This window comes from Microcaecilia unicolor, chromosome 8 (genome assembly GCF_901765095.1).
Source record: "Microcaecilia unicolor chromosome 8, aMicUni1.1, whole genome shotgun sequence".
In the NCBI taxonomy this organism is placed as follows: domain Eukaryota; kingdom Metazoa; phylum Chordata; class Amphibia; order Gymnophiona; family Siphonopidae; genus Microcaecilia; species Microcaecilia unicolor.
This window is the reverse complement of record NC_044038.1, coordinates 129,297,895-129,313,711: the sequence shown is the minus strand read 5'-3', so window position 1 is coordinate 129,313,711 and position 15,817 is coordinate 129,297,895. Positions and strand designations below refer to the sequence as shown.

At 42.9% G+C, this 15,817-nt stretch overlaps 1 protein-coding gene across 1 annotated transcript in view; it reads right to left on the bottom strand.

Annotated features, from left to right (window-relative positions):
- CTNNA1 (catenin alpha 1) overlaps positions 1–15,817 on the bottom strand; it is a 449,363-nt gene that overhangs the window by 347,039 nt on the left and 86,507 nt on the right. The window contains exon 4 of the mRNA XM_030212635.1: positions 12,968–13,134. Coding sequence (XP_030068495.1) covers positions 12,968–13,134 — 167 coding nt within the window. The remainder of the gene's footprint in view (positions 1–12,967; positions 13,135–15,817) is intronic.

The window sequence follows — 15,817 nt, the reverse complement described above, 5'->3', positions numbered from 1 at the left end:
AACATTGCTAGCCCCCGTTTCATTTGCATCAGAAACAGGGCTTTTTTACTGAAGGACTCAGAGGGGGGAGGGGAGAGAGGGCAGAGGGCAGGGACACACACACTCCCACATGCACACAGAAGAAAACATTGCTAGCCCCCGTTTCATTTGCATCAGAAACAGGGCTTTTTTACTGAAGGACTCAGAGGGGGGAGGGGAGAGAGGCCCAGAGGGCAGGGACACACACACTCCCACATGCGCACAGAAGAAAACATTGCTAGCCCCCGTTTCATTTGCATCAGAAACAGGGCTTTTTTACTGAAGGACTCAGAGGGGGGAGGGGAGAGAGGGCAGAGGGCAGGGACACACACACTCCCACATGCACACAGAAGAAAACATTGCTAGCCCCCGTTTCATTTGCATCACAAACAGGGCTTTTTTACTGAAGGACTCAGAGGGGGGAGGGGAGAGAGGGCAGGGACACACACACTCCCACATGCGCACAGAAGAAAACATTGCTAGCCCCCGTTTCATTTGCATCAGAAACAGGGCTTTTTTACTGAAGGACTCAGAGGGGGGAGGGGAGAGAGGGCAGAGGGCAGGGACACACACACTCCCACATGCACACAAGAAAACATTGCTAGCCCCCGTTTCATTTGCATCAGAAACAGGGCTTTTTTACTGAAGGACTCAGAGGGGGGAGGGGAGAGAGGCCCAGAGGGCAGGGACACACACACTCCCACATGCGCACAGAAGAAAACATTGCTAGCCCCCGTTTCATTTGCATCAGAAACAGGGCTTTTTTACTGAAGGACTCAGAGGGGGGAGGGGAGAGAGGGCAGAGGGCAGGGACACACACACTCCCACATGCACACAGAAGAAAACATTGCTAGCCCCCGTTTCATTTGCATCAGAAACAGGGCTTTTTACTGAAGGACTCAGAGGGGGGAGGGGAGAGAGGGCAGAGGGCAGGGACACACACACTCCCACATGCACACAGAAGAAAACATTGCTAGCCCCCGTTTCATTTGCATCACAAACAGGGCTTTTTTACTGAAGGACTCAGAGGGGGGAGGGGAGAGAGGGCAGGGACACACACACTCCCACATGCACACAGAAGAAAACATTGCTAGCCCCCGTCATTTGCATCAGAAACAGGGCTTTTTTACTGAAGGACTCAGAGGGGGGAGGGGAGAGAGGGCAGAGGGCAGGGACACACACACTCCCACATGCACACAGAAGAAAACATTGCTAGCCCCCGTTTCATTTGCATCAGAAACGGGGCTTTTTTACTAGTTAGATATAATAGGCATCTCTGAGACCTGGTGGAAGGAGGCTAACCAGTGGGACACTGTCATACCAGGGTACAAATTATATCGTAGTGATAGGCTGGATCGAATTGGTGGAGGGGTAGCATTGTATATTAACGAGAGCCTTGAATCAAATAGATTGAAAATTCTGCAGGAAACAAAACACATATTGGAATCACTGTGGATTGAAATTCCGTGTGTAAAGGGAAAAAGGATAGTGATAGGAGTGCACTACCGTCCGCCTGGACAGGATGAACAGACGGATGCAGAAATGTTAAAGGAAATTAGGGACACAAACAAACTGGGCAACACAATAATAATGGGTGATTTCAATTACCCGATATTGACTGGGTAAATGTAACATCGGGACACGCTAGGGAGGTAAAATTCCTTGATGAAATCAAGGACAGCTTTATGGAGCAGCTGGTACAGGAACCGACGAAAAAAGGAAAAATTCTAGACCTAGTCCTTAGTGGAGCACATGATCTGGTGCGGGAGATAATTGGTGCTGAGGCCGCTTGATAACAGTGATCATAATATGATCGGATTTGATATTAGCTTTGAAGTAACTATACATAGGAAATCAAATACGTTAGCGTTTAACTTTAAAAAGGAGAATATGATAAATGAGAAGAACAGTGAAAAGAAAACTTAGAGGAACAACTGCAAGGGTCAAAAATTTACATCAGGCATGGATGCTGTTCAAAAACACCATCCTGGAAGCCCAGGCAAAATATATTCCGCTTATTAAAAAACGGAGGACAGAAGACCAAACGACAGCCGGTGTGGTTAAAAAGTGAGGTGAAGGAAGCTATTAGCGCTAAAAGAAAATCCTTCAGAAAATGGAAGAAGGAACCGACTGAAAATAATAAGAAACGGCATAAGGAATGTCAAGTCAAATGCAAAGCGCTGATAAGGAAGGCTAAGAGGGACTTCGAAAAAAAGATTGTGTTGCAGGCAAAAACACATAGTAAAAAAAAATTTTTTAGGTATATTAAAAGCAGGAAGCTGGCAAAAGAATCGGTTGGACCGCTAGATGACCGAATAAAAGGGGCAATCAGGGAAGACAAAGCCGTAGCGGAGAGATAAAATGAATTCTTTGCTTCGGTCTTCACCGAGGAAGATTTGGGAGTGATACCGGTGCCGGAAATGGTATTAGAAGCTGACGAGTCGGAGAAACTTAATGAATTCTCTGTAAACCTGGAGGATAAAATGGACCGTTCTAACAAACTGAAGAGTAGCAAATCTCCTGGACCGGATGGTATTCATTCATCCCAGAGTACTGATAGAACTGAAAAATGAGCTTGCAGAGCTATTGTTAGAAATATGTAATTTATCTTTAAAATCGAGTTTAGTACCGGAAGACTGGAGGGTGGCCAATGTAACGCTGATTTTTAAAAAAAGGTTCCAGAGGAGATCCGGGAAATTAAAGACCGATGAGTCTGACATCGGTGCCCACGGGCAAAATGTAGAGAGTATTAAGAACAAAATTACAGAGCACATTCAAAAGCATGGATTAATGAGACAAAGTCAACATGGATTTAGTGAAGGGAAATCTTGCCTCACCAATCTACTACTGTTCACCTTCTAGTTTCCTTGCCTCTGATCTTCCCTCCTCTGATCACCATCTTATAACTTTCACACTTAAATCTCCTCCCTCCCAGTCCCGTCCTCTCTTATCTAATTTATCTAGGAATCTTCACGATATTGACCCTTCATCTCTATCCTCCCATGTTTCAAACCTCCTCTCTACTGTGGCACCATCCACGTCTGAATGAGGCTGTTTCTTCTTACAACAATACTCTATCCTCTGCCTTAGACACTCTTGCACCTTTGATGACCCGCCCTGTAAGGCGTACAAAACCCCAACCTTGGCTGACTTCTAATATCCGCTACCTACGTTCCTGTACCCGCTCCGCCGAACACCTCTGGCGGAAATCTCGGGCCCTTGCTGATTTCTTACACTTTAAGTTCATGCTGACCTCCTTCCAATCTGCTCTTTTACGTGCCAAACAGGATTATTATATCCAACTGACCAACTCTCTTGGCTCTAATCCTCGACTTCTCTTCACCACATTGAACTCTCTCCTCAAGGTGCCCCTCCCCCAACTCCCCCTTCATTATCTCCTCAGACCCTTGCTGAATTCTTTCACAACAAGGTTCAAAAGATAAACCTTGCTTTCTCTACCTCACCACCTCTCCCTCCACCAGTCCGTTCCCCTCTCTCTCCTTCCCCTCATTCCCTTTCCTCCTTTCCTGAAGTTACTATTGAGGAAACTACACTTCTCCTTTCTTCCTCAAAATGTACCACCTGTTACTCTGATCCCATTCCCACCCACCTTCTTAATGCCATCTCTCCTGCTCTTATTCCTTTTATCTGTCACATTCTCAACCTCTCACTTTCCACTGCGACTGTCCCTGCTGCCTTTAAACATGCTGTGGTCACACCTCTCCTTAAGAAGCCTTCACTCGACCCTACTTGTCCCTCTAATTACCGACCCATCTCCCTCCTTCCTTTTCTCTCCAAATTACTTGAGCGTGCTGTTCACCGCCGCTGCCTTGATTTTCTTTCCTCACATGCTATTCTTGACCCACTACAATCTGGTTTTCGCACTCTCCACTCAACCGAAACTGCGCTTACTAAAGTCTCCAATGACCTATTACTGGCTAAATCCAGAGGTCAATATTCCGTCCTCATTCTTCTTGATCTTTCCGCTGCTTTTGACACTGTTGATCACAGCATACTTCTCGATACCCTGTCCTCACTTGGATTCCAGGGCTCTGTCCTTTCCTGGTTCTCTTCCTACCTCTCCCTCCGCACCTTTAGTGTTCACTCTGGTGGATCCTCTTCTACTTCTATCCCTCTGCCTGTCGGCGTACCTCAGGGTTCTGTTCTTGGTCCCCTCCTCTTTTCTATCTACACTTCTTCCCTTGGTTCATTAATCTCATCCCATGGCTTTTCCTACCATCTCTATGCTGATGACTCCCAAATCTACCTTTCTACCCCTGATATCTCACCTTGCATCCAAACCAAAGTTTCAGCGTGCTTGTCTGACATTGCTGTCTAGATGTCTCAACGCCACCTGAAATTAAATATGACCAAAACCGAGCTTCTCATTTTCCCCCCCAAACCCACCTCCCCGCTCCCCCTGTTTTCTATTTCTGTTGATGGCTCTCTCATTCTCCCCGTCTCCTCAGCTCGAAACCTTGGGGTCATCATCTTTGACTCTTCTCTCTCCTTCTCTGCTCATATCCAGCAGATTGCCAAGACCTGTCGTTTCTTTCTTTACAACATCCGTAAAATCCGCCACTTTCTTTCCGAGCACTCTACCAAAACCCTCATCCACACCCTTGTCACCTCTCGTTTAGACTACTGCAATCTGCTTCTTGCTGGCCTCCCACTTAGTCACCTCTCCCCTCTCCAGTCGGTTCAAAACTCTGCTGCCCGTCTCATCTTCCGCCAGGGTCGCTTTACTCATACTACCCCTCTCCTCAAGACCCTTCACTGGCTCCCTATCCGTTTTCGCAACCTGTTCAAACTTCTTCTACTAACCTATAAATGTACTCACTCTGCTGCTCCCCAGTATCTCTCCACACTCGTCCATCCCTACACCCCTTCCCGTGCACTCCGCTCCATGGATAAATCCTTATCATCTGTTCCCTTCTCCACTACTGCCAACTCCAGACTTCGCGTCTTTTGTCTCGCTGCACCCTACGCCTGGAATAAACTTCCTGAGCCCCTATGTCTTGCCCCATCCTTGGCCACCTTTAAATCTAGACTGAAAGCCCACCTCTTTAACATTGCTTTTGACTCATAACCACTTGTAACCACTCGCTTCCACCTACCCTCCTCTCTTCCTTCCCGTTCACATTAATTGATTTCATTTGCTTACTTTATTTATTTTTTGTCTATTAGATTGTAAGCTCTTTGAGCAGGGACTGTCTTTCTTCTATGTTTGTGCAGCGCTGCGTATGCTTTGTAGCGCTATAGAAATGCTAAATAGTAGTAGTAGTAGTACTACAATACTTTCAAGGGGTGAACAAACATGTGGATAAAGGGGAGCCAGTTGATATTGTGTATCTGGATTTTCAGGTGTTTGACAAAGTACCTCATGAAAGACTCCAGAGGAAATTGGAGAGTCATGGGACAGGAGGTAGTGTTCTATTGTGGATTAAAAACGGGTTAAAAGATAGAAAACAGAAAGTAGGGTTAAATGGTCATTATTCTCAATGGAAGGGTAGTTAGTGGGGTTCCCCAGGGGTCTGTGCTGGGACCGCTGCTTTTTAATATTTATAAATTACCTAGAGATGGGAGTAACTAGTGAGGTAATTAAATTTGCTGATGACACAAAGTTATTCAAAGTCGTTGAATCGCGGGAGGATTGTGAAAAATTACAAGAGGACCTTACGAGACTGGGAGTCTAAATGGCAGATGACATTTAATGTGAGCAAGTGCAAAATGATGCATGTGGGGAAAAAGAACCCGAATTATAGCTACGTCATGCAAGGTTCCACGTTAGGAGTTACGGACCAAGAAAGGGATCTGGGTGTCGTCGTCGATAACACACTGAAACCTTCTGCTCAGTGTGCTGCTGCGGCTAGGAAAGCGAATAGAATGTTGGGTATTATTAGGAAAGGTATGGAAAACAGGTGTGAGGATGTTATAATGCCGTTGTATCGCTCCATGGTGCGCCCGGACCTTGAGTATTGTGTTCAATTCTGGTCGCCGCATCTCAAGAAAGATATAGTAGAATTGGAAAAGGTGCAGCGAAGGACGACTAAAATGATAGCGGGGATGGGACGACTTCCCTATGAAGAAAGACTAAGGAGGCTAGGGCTATTCAGCTTGGAGAAGAGACGGCTGAGGGGAGACATGATAGAGGTATATAAAATAATGAGTGGAGTGGAACAGGTGGATGTGAAGCGTCTGTTCACGCTTTCCAAAAATACTAGGACTAGGGGGCATGCGATTAAACTACAGTGTAGTAAATTTAAAACAAATCGGAGAAACTTTTTCTTCACCCAACGTGTAATTAAACTCGAATTCATTGCCGGAGAAAGTGGTGAAGGCGGTTAGCTTAGCAGAGTTTAAAAAGGGGTTGGACGGTTTCCTAAAGGACAAGTCCATAAACCGCTACTAAACGGACTTGGAAAAATCCAAAATCCCAGGAATAACATGTATAGAATGTTTGTACGTTTGGGAAGCTTGCCAGGTGCCCTTGGCCTGGATTGGCCGCTGTCGTGGACAAGATGCTGGGCTCGATGGACCCTTGGTCTTTTCCCAGTATGGCATTACTTATGTACTTATGTAGGAACCCGAATTATAGCTACGTCATGCAAGGTTCCACGTTAGGACTCACGGACCAAGAAAGGGATCTAGGTGTCGTCGTTGATGATACGTTGAAACCTTCTGCTCAGTGTGCTGCTGCAGCTAAGAAAGCAAATAGAATGTTAGGTATTATTAGGAAAGGAATAGAAAACAAAAATGAGGATGTTGTAATGCCTTTGTATCGCTCCATGGTGCGACTGCACCTCGAATATTGTGTTCAATTCTGGTCGCCGTATCTCAAAAAAGATACAGTGAAATTAGAAAAGGTGCAGAGAAGGGTAACAAAAATGATAAAGGGGATGGGATGGCTTCCCTATGAGGAAAGGCTAAAGCGGCTAGGGCTCTTCAGCTTGGAGAAAAGGCGGCTGAGGGGAGATATGATAGAGGTCTATAAAATAATGAGTGGAGTTGAACGGGTAGATGTGAAGCGTCTGTTCACGCTTTCCAAAAATACTAGGACTAGGGGGCATGCGATGACGCTATAATTTAGTAAATCTAAAACGAATCTGAGAAAAGTTTTTTTCACTAAATGGAGAAGGGTAGATAGTGGGGTTCTGCATGGGGTCTGTGTTGGGACCGCTACTTTTTAAAACATATTTATAAACTAGGAATAAATGCCCGTTTCTGAGGGCAATGAAACGGGCGCTAGCAAGGGGCCCCCTCCCTCCGAGCTACTTGCCTTGTTCGGTGTTGGCATCGCTGTGTGTGGGTAGGGTTTTGTTTTTTTTTTTGTTTGCTGCGCCTCCGTGGCCATGGCGTTTCGGTTTCAGGCCTCGAGTGTTATAGCTCCACCCTCGACGTCATGACGTTTTGACGCGAGGGCGGTGCAGACACTCCAGGGCACACCGGATATCTCGGGCGCCTCAACTTCCGTGGAGGCTTCAGAACGTTGGGGTTGCCTTTTATATATATATAGATGATCTAGATATGGGAATAACTAGTGAGGTAATTGAATTTGACGACACAAAGTTGTTAAGAGGATTGTGAAAAATTGCAAGACGACCTTGCGAGACTGGGCATCCAAATGACAGATGAGTTTAATATGAGCATGTGCAAAGTGATGTATATGGGAAAGAGGAACCCGAACTATAGCTACGTGATACAAGGTTCCGCATTAGGAGTCACCGCCAAGGAAAAGGATCTAGGAGTCATCGTTGACGATACTTTGAAGCCCTCTGCTCAGTGTGCTGCAGCAGCAAAGAAAGAAAATAGAATGTTAGGTATTAGGAAAGAAATGGAAAATAAAAATGAGGATGTTATGTCTTTGTATCGCTCCACGGTGCGACCCCACCTTGAATACCATGTACAATTCTGGTCACCGCATATCAAAAAAGATATAGTGGAATTAGAAAAAGTGCAGAGAAGGGCAACGAAAATGATAAAGGGGATGGGACGACTTCCCTATGAGGAAAAGCTAATATGGCTTGGGCTCTTCAGCTTGAAAAAAATACGGCTGAGAGGAGATATGATAGAGGTATATAAAATACTTAGTGGAGTGGAACGTGTAGATGTGAATAGCTTGTTTACTCTTTCCAAAAATACTAGGACTGGGGGCACACTCTTCCAGTTCAAGGCTATGCCCTACCAATTTCCAACAGTTTGCGTCTCTTAGGCGTGAATCTGGATATGCACCTACAGCTAGACAATCACGTGCAACTGTTCTGCAAACGAATGTTTAATGCTATGTGGAGGCTCCAGCGCATTAGATATTTCCTTCCAAGAGAGCTGTTTCACACCCTTGTGCATTGGCTAGTACTGTCCCACCTTGATTACTGCAGTGGGATTTATGCGGGCTGCAAACTCTCTCTCCTAAAAAAGTTCCAGACAGTCCAGAACACAACCGCGAGACTGATTTTGGGTGAGAATCGATTCGCACATGCGCAGCCTCTGCGCTACAACCTTCACTGGCTACCTGTACAGGAACGTATCATCTTTAAAGTCTGTGCTTTAACCCATAAAAGCCCATCTGTGCCCTGAAAAGGACAGGTACAAATCAAGGTAAGGTATACACAAAAAGTATGTGAGTTTATCTTGTTGGGCAGACTGGATGGTCTTTTTCTGCCGTCATCTACTATGTTACTATCTATGGGCTTGCCCCGGATTACATGCTTAACTTGATTGACCCTCCACTCAGGAATTCTGTGCCTGCTGCCCGGTCATATCTTTAACTCCACTTTCCAAACTGCAAGGGCGTCAAATACAAGAAGATTTTTACCTCGTCTTTCCGCTATTGCTGCCCAAAAATGTGGAATGCTCTGCCGAGGCACCTCAAAATGCAAATGGACCACACCCTCTTCAAGAAATTACTGAAGACTTATTTCTTTGTTGCTACCTACTCCCCTTGTTCCCCTGCTAATTAATATTCCCCTTGACCTTCCCCACCCTGCTTAGTTTTCCACTGTTAGTCAATGCTCCCCTTGTTTAACCTTTGTTTCGCTTTATCTGTATCTTCATAATTTGTACTTCCTCCTGATTTTTTGTAAGCCACATTGTGCCTGCATGAGTGGGAAAATGTGGGATATAAATGAACCATAAATAAATAAATAAATGTAAAATGAATCTAAGAAAATATTTCTTCACTCAATCTAGAATTCATTGCCAGAGAATGTGGTAAAAGCAGTTAGCTTAGTGGGGTTTAAAAAAAAGATTTGGATAGCTTCCTAAAAGAAAAGTCCATAAGAAATTATTAAAATGGACTTGGGAAAATCCACTGCTTATTTCTGGGATAAGCAGCATAAAATATACTGTACTGTTTTGAGATCTTGCCAAGTACTTGTGACCTGGATTGGCCACTGTTGGAAACAGGACACTGTGCTTGATGGACCTTCGGTTTGTCCCAGTATGGCAACACTTATGAGATAACATGGATTCAGTCATGGGAAGTACTGTCAATTTCCTACATTTTTTGAAGGTGTGAACAAACAACTGGATAAAGGGGAGCCAGTATACCTAGATTTTCAGAAGCTTTTGACAGAATCCCTCATGAGAAAGTTCTGAGAAAATTAAAAAGACATGGGGTAGGAGACAAATGTTCTGTTGTGGATTAGGAACAGATTAAAAGAGAAAACAGATTAGGTTTAATCAGCCAATTCTCTCAATGGAGAAAACATGGGGAACATTGAGGAAGAATTCTAGTAATCACCTTAGATCGTCAACTGACATTCCTAATCAGAAGTTGTTACTTTAAACTGAAATTAATTTGCTTGATACGCTCATTTCTTATCAAACCACTATGCATACTCACTCTCTCTGGTATTAAGTCGGTTAAACTAACTCTTTCAAGGACTATATATACAGGATTTGAAACATCTTCAACTGATCCAAAACACAGCAGTGAAAATTATTTGAGGCGCTAAGAGACAGGATCATGTAACTCCGCTACTTAAAGAACACCACCGGCTAATATAAAATGCTCACATTGATACACCAGATCCATTCCTCTGGCCTCCCACTGTTTCTATCATATCTGACCCCTTAGGTACCTGGTAAAAGCATGTGCTTTGCAATCAGCATCTTAAATGCTCCATCTTTTCACCAAATATGCTATGAACATATCTGTAGCTCCTTATTTGCTGTCGTGGGTCTCTCTTGAATAACCAACCTCCCCCTTCACTCTGTTTTCTTGTTCTTATTTGAAGCATGTAACTTTTTTTCCAACTTTTAACTTATTTTTATTGCTAATTGCTTAGCTGTTACTATAATAGGCTGTATAACAAAATAAACTTTCCTTGAGGCGATCAAGTTGCAGATGACACAAAACTATTGAAAGTTGTAAAATCACATGTAGACTGCGTAAAGTTACAGGGAGAGACGGGAAGGGAATGGGACTTAATATACCGCCTTTCTGTGGTTTTTGCAACTGAATTCAAAGTGGTTTACATAGTATATACAGGTACTTATTTGTACCTGGGGCAATGGAGTGGTTAAGTGACTTGCCCAGAGTCACAAGGAGCTGCAGGCATTCAAATGGCAAATTAAATGTAATGCGGACAAGTGAAAAGCGATGCATATTGAAAAAATCCAAATTACAGCTAAATGATGCAATGTTCCACATTAGGAGTTACCATCGAGGAAAAGTATTTAAGGATCATCATGGATAATCATTTTATCATTTATTCAGATTTCCTAGACTGCCTTTTCTGATGCACCAGACCAAGCGGTTTACCATCTAAAAGTTATAAAATACAAAAGAAAAGAATGCATATATTGCATAGGAAAGACAAGGAGTGGAGGAGTGGCCTAGTGGTTAGGGTGGTGGACTTTGGTCCTGGGGAACTGAGGAACTGAGTTTGATTCCCACTTCAGGCACAGGCAGCTCTTTGTGATTCTGGGCAAGTCACTTAACCCTCCATTGCCCCATGTAAGCCGCATTGAGCCAGCCATGAGTGGGAAAGCGCGGGGTACAAATGTAACAAAAAAAACAAAAAAAAAAAAGTACAATTACACAATGCAACAAACTGATGACTCGCTCAGGGTACCACGTCTCAATGCCCTACCCCCCCCCCCCCCCAGCTCACCAAATGTTATACTAAATAAATGGGTTTTTAATTTGGCCATGAGAATTCTGCTCAAAGAGAGCAGAATATTTCTCCACAGGGCTGGGCCAATGAAGAAAAAGCAGCACTGACATATTTATTTTATTTGCTGCATTTGTACCCCACATTTTCCCACCTATTTGCAGGCTCAATGTGGCTTAAGTAGTACCGTCAAAGGCGTTTGCCCAGTTGGTGGATAACAAATACAAAGTTGTATAGTGATCGTATGAGGTATAAGTGGAGGGTCGGAATAGATGAAGATTGCATGATGTCAACTCATAACATGAAGAAGCAAGCCTTGTGGTCATTCAATGGATGTAAGAACACAAGAGGGGAATATATGGAATAAGATCAGAAAGTATAGTGATATAGCAGCTCACAGAGCTTTACACATCAGAAGTAATGTGCTAAATCTTCTGCTCAGTGTGCAGCAGTGGCCAAAAACACAATGTTAGGTATTATTACGAAAGGAATAGAGAATATAACAATATCATCACAAACACCACCATAATGTCTCTATTGTTCCATGGTGAGGCTGCATCTTAAGAAGTGTGTGCAATTCTGGTCACCCCATCTCAGAAAAAAAAAAAAAAAACCTTGGAAAGGAACAGAGAAGGGCAACCAAAATGATTAAGAAGACAGAAGAAGAAAGCCTAAAGAGGTTAGGGCTCTTCAAGCTTGGAGAAGAGACGGCTGAAGGAGACACGATACAGATGTATAAAATCATGACTAGAGTAGAACAGGTAAGTATGAAAAATTTTTACTATTTCAAAAAGTACAGACTAGGGGACACGCCATGAAAGTTGCACAGCAGCACATTTAAAACAAATAGTAGAATACACTTGTATAGTAAATTCTTCTGCAAGTGGTAAAAGCAGTTAAACGTAGCTAGGTTTAAAAAAAAGGTTTGAACAAATTCTTGGGAGAAAAATCCATAAACCTTATTAAGGTAGACCTGGGGAAAGCCACAGCTTATCTTTGGGATTAAATAGCAAGGGATCTTGCCCACTTGTTAGGACTTTGCCAGATACTTGTAACCTGGACTGGCCACTACTTGAAACAAGATACTGGCTTAGACGGACCTTCGGTCTAACCCAATAGGGCAACTCCTTTGTTCTAAAGGAGGGGGGGGGGGGTCCATGGTAGAGACCCCATAAATGTATATTTGCCTAGGGCCCAATATAGTATTAATCTGACCTTGCCCACAGAAACATATCTGCATATTTTTTTTTGGGGGGGGGGGGGGGGGGGGGGGGGGGATCTGGAACCTCTGGTCCTTTCTAGACTACTTCCAGACTGTCACCTGGTTTTCCCCCTATGGAAATTTCATCCTAATTTCATTTAAATCTTCAGAGCATTTATTTAAATAATAGTCACAATCTATAAAACTGAGAACAAGTATTTCATAAAAGATACCTTCTAAAAATAGAAAAGGAAATGATACCTAGAATAAAATTTGAATATATGAAAACATTACCCAAATTGCCATTTTTTCAGCAATAATCCACTCATTATGACCTTGCCTTTTAAATATATAAACATAAAATAAAAGGAAATATGGAAATACGCTCTTTAAAAGACTCTTATAAGCCATGTCTCTCTTGCCCACAAGTAAAAATCTGAGCGAGAACACTCAAAAGACAGCCCAAGAGGTTGGTTCTATTAAAAAGCTGTTGGTCATTAGAAGGGTCATTTCAGGTTCATGTAATTGGGTAACTCTGGTGGAGGAGAACAAGCTGAAAATAACGTGGATAAGCAAATTGGGAAAGAGAAGAAGGAAGCTTGTGTCTATTTAACTGAAATATTCTACTTACAACTTTTAACTGTACAAGCAGTTTATAGACATCAGCCATATCAGCCAAAATAAGCAGACGTGTAACAGCCGATAATAAAGCACGGGCTGCTCGCACCATAGTCCCTCGTTTCACAGAAGAGCAAGGGTCATCAGCAAACTCTCCTGAGGAAGTCCTCATTATATCTCCTGGAAAAGTAGCAAAGGAGGAAAGATCTCATTAACATAGGAAAACATTTTTCAGTAATTTAGTCTTTACTGAACTCTGTTAAAAAAAAAAAAAAAAAACCCCTTACCAAAATCGTGAAGAAAATTATTACTTAAGGAAGGGTCCTAAGTTTGTGGGATTTTATTTTTTAAAATTCCCCCCCTTTACTCATGCCTTGAGTATATTTACAGAAGTGACTGCAACTTGTTTTTGGCCTAGCAGTTTCCTCCCGCTAGCATAAAGATCCCACTCCCCTTCACATTCACAATATTTGCATTCCTCCCCTCTCTCCACCTTTGAGCCCACCCACAGATTTCATAATTCAGAGTTTGACAATACTGGTTAAAAACCTAAAGTGCTTCGAGATCTGTTAAAATAGACTCTCAAAAGTGATTAGTCAAAGTGATTATGCAAAAAAAACGAGACACCTGTATACTTAAGACAAGGAAATAAAGTGCTTCATCCTCTGCATGCAATATAAAACTTAAATCATTCTAGATTTTACTAGGACTTTGACGTTGTATGAAGTATGCTGCAGAATCTTCCCTGGTTTCCTGTTTGTCCTATCAATTTTATTTTCCAAATTTTTATGATTTTTGCCGGTCTACTGTGAAGTCCTTTGTACATTTACACATATGAAATCTGTATGATCTACACATGGTATTTTGGTAATGGAGCATGACTCCGATTAAAAATATGCTTTTCTCCACACGCAATAATTGTTTATAGGACACACTGTGGATTTTTCCTGATTTCTGTTTTCCTGATTTAACTAAGTGTAAACAATAAAGAAGAAATAAATTTATTTTACTGAGGCAACAGGTGGTTTCACTTAGGGCCAAGCTTGTGCTTGTTTTCCCTGTAAATGTTTTGTGACACTTTCCTCTAATAAGTATATGTTTTTGACCCTGATCAGTTGAAATTGTTTCTGGATGGTAAGAAAATCCTGTTTCTGGAAGTGTAACTGTTTAATAAGCTTCAATACAAGTGTATTTGTTTCTCTCATTCAGTATAATTTGTTATTTTTCTTTTTCCTGGGTAGTCCTGGTTCAAGGGCTTTATTTCCATTGGATTCTCCCAACAACATCTTAGAAGCCCAGGCCAAATATATTCCACGTATTGAAAAAGGAGGAAGGAAGACCAAACGACAGCCGGCATGGTTAAAAAGTGAGGTGAAGGAAACTATTAAAGCTAAAAGAAAATCCTTCAGAAAATGGAAGAAGGATCCGAATGAAAATAAGAAACAGCATAAGGAATAGCAAGTCAATTGCAAAACACTGATAAGAAAGGCAAAGTGGGACTTTGAAAAAAGATTGCGCTGGAGGAAAAAACATAGTAAAATTTATTTTAGGTATATTAAAAGCAAGAAGCCAGCAAAAGAATCTGTTGGACCGCTAGATGACCGAGGGGTAAAAGGGGCATTCAGGGAAGACAAAGCCATAGCAGAGAAATTAAATCAGATACACCAGTGCCAGAAAAGGTATTCAAAGCCGACAAAATGAAATCTCTATAAACCTGGAAGATGTAATGGCACAATTTCACAAATTGAAGAGTAGCAATCACCTGGACCAGATGGTATTCATCCCAGAGTACTGATTGAACTTGAAGAACTACACTTAGTAATATGTTATTTATCATTAAAATCTAGCATGGTACCAGAAGATTGGAGGGTGGCCCAACGTAACACCAATTTAAAAAAAAAGGTTTCAGAGGCAATCCAGGAAATTATAGACCGGTGAGCCCCATGTCGGTGCCGGGCAAAATGGTAGAGACTATGATAAAGAACAAAATTACAGAGCATACTCAAAAGCATGGATTAATGAGACAAAGCCAACTTGGATTTAGTGAAGAGAAATCTTGCCTCACCAATCTCTTTCTTCAAAGGGGTAAACAAACGTGTATAAAGGTGAGCCGGTCGATATTGTGTATCTGGATTTAACAATGGAGGTCACGTGGTGCCATGATCGGAATTAGACGCCGGTAAGAGCTGCTCCGTTCCTCGGGGTTCCCCGCTCCCTGAATATCGCACCTCCACTGATATTTTTCAAACCCAGAAGAAGCGCTGAAGTAGGGGTGTGTAAGAAAGTTGTTAATATTTCCCGGAGGGGGAAGATGGCAACGAAATCCGCCCAAAAAGAAAAGGCACGAGGGAAAGACAAAATGGCGGCGCCGTCCAGCCCGGCGGACTCCTCGATATCATCTGCTTGGGTAGCAGAAATAACAGCCAAAATGTCGACGGTATTTGAGACATCGTTGGAAAGACGATTGGCACCTATAGACTTGAAATTGGAGACCCTAAGTGGCCAATTTGGTGAGTTTACCAAGGACTTAGTGAGCTGTCAGGAGCGAGTGAATGCGGTGGAAGATCGCGCTACAAAGCTGGAAGGCGGCCACGAGCAGCTGAGGAAAACAGTAGCAGCCTTGGAAGCGAAGGTGGAAGACCTCGAGAATCGCTCGAGGAGGAACAACTTGCGGTTAATTGGTTTGCCTGAAGAGCTGAAAGATAGAGACTTAATATCTTTTCTAGAAAAGTGGATACCTAAAGAACTGGCCCTGGATGGGAACTTCAAGTCTCTGCAGAACAAGAGGGCACATAGAGTGGGCCCACGTGGCACGAGGCTAGAGGCACGGCCCAGAGTGGTTATTCTTCGGCTGTTGAATTTT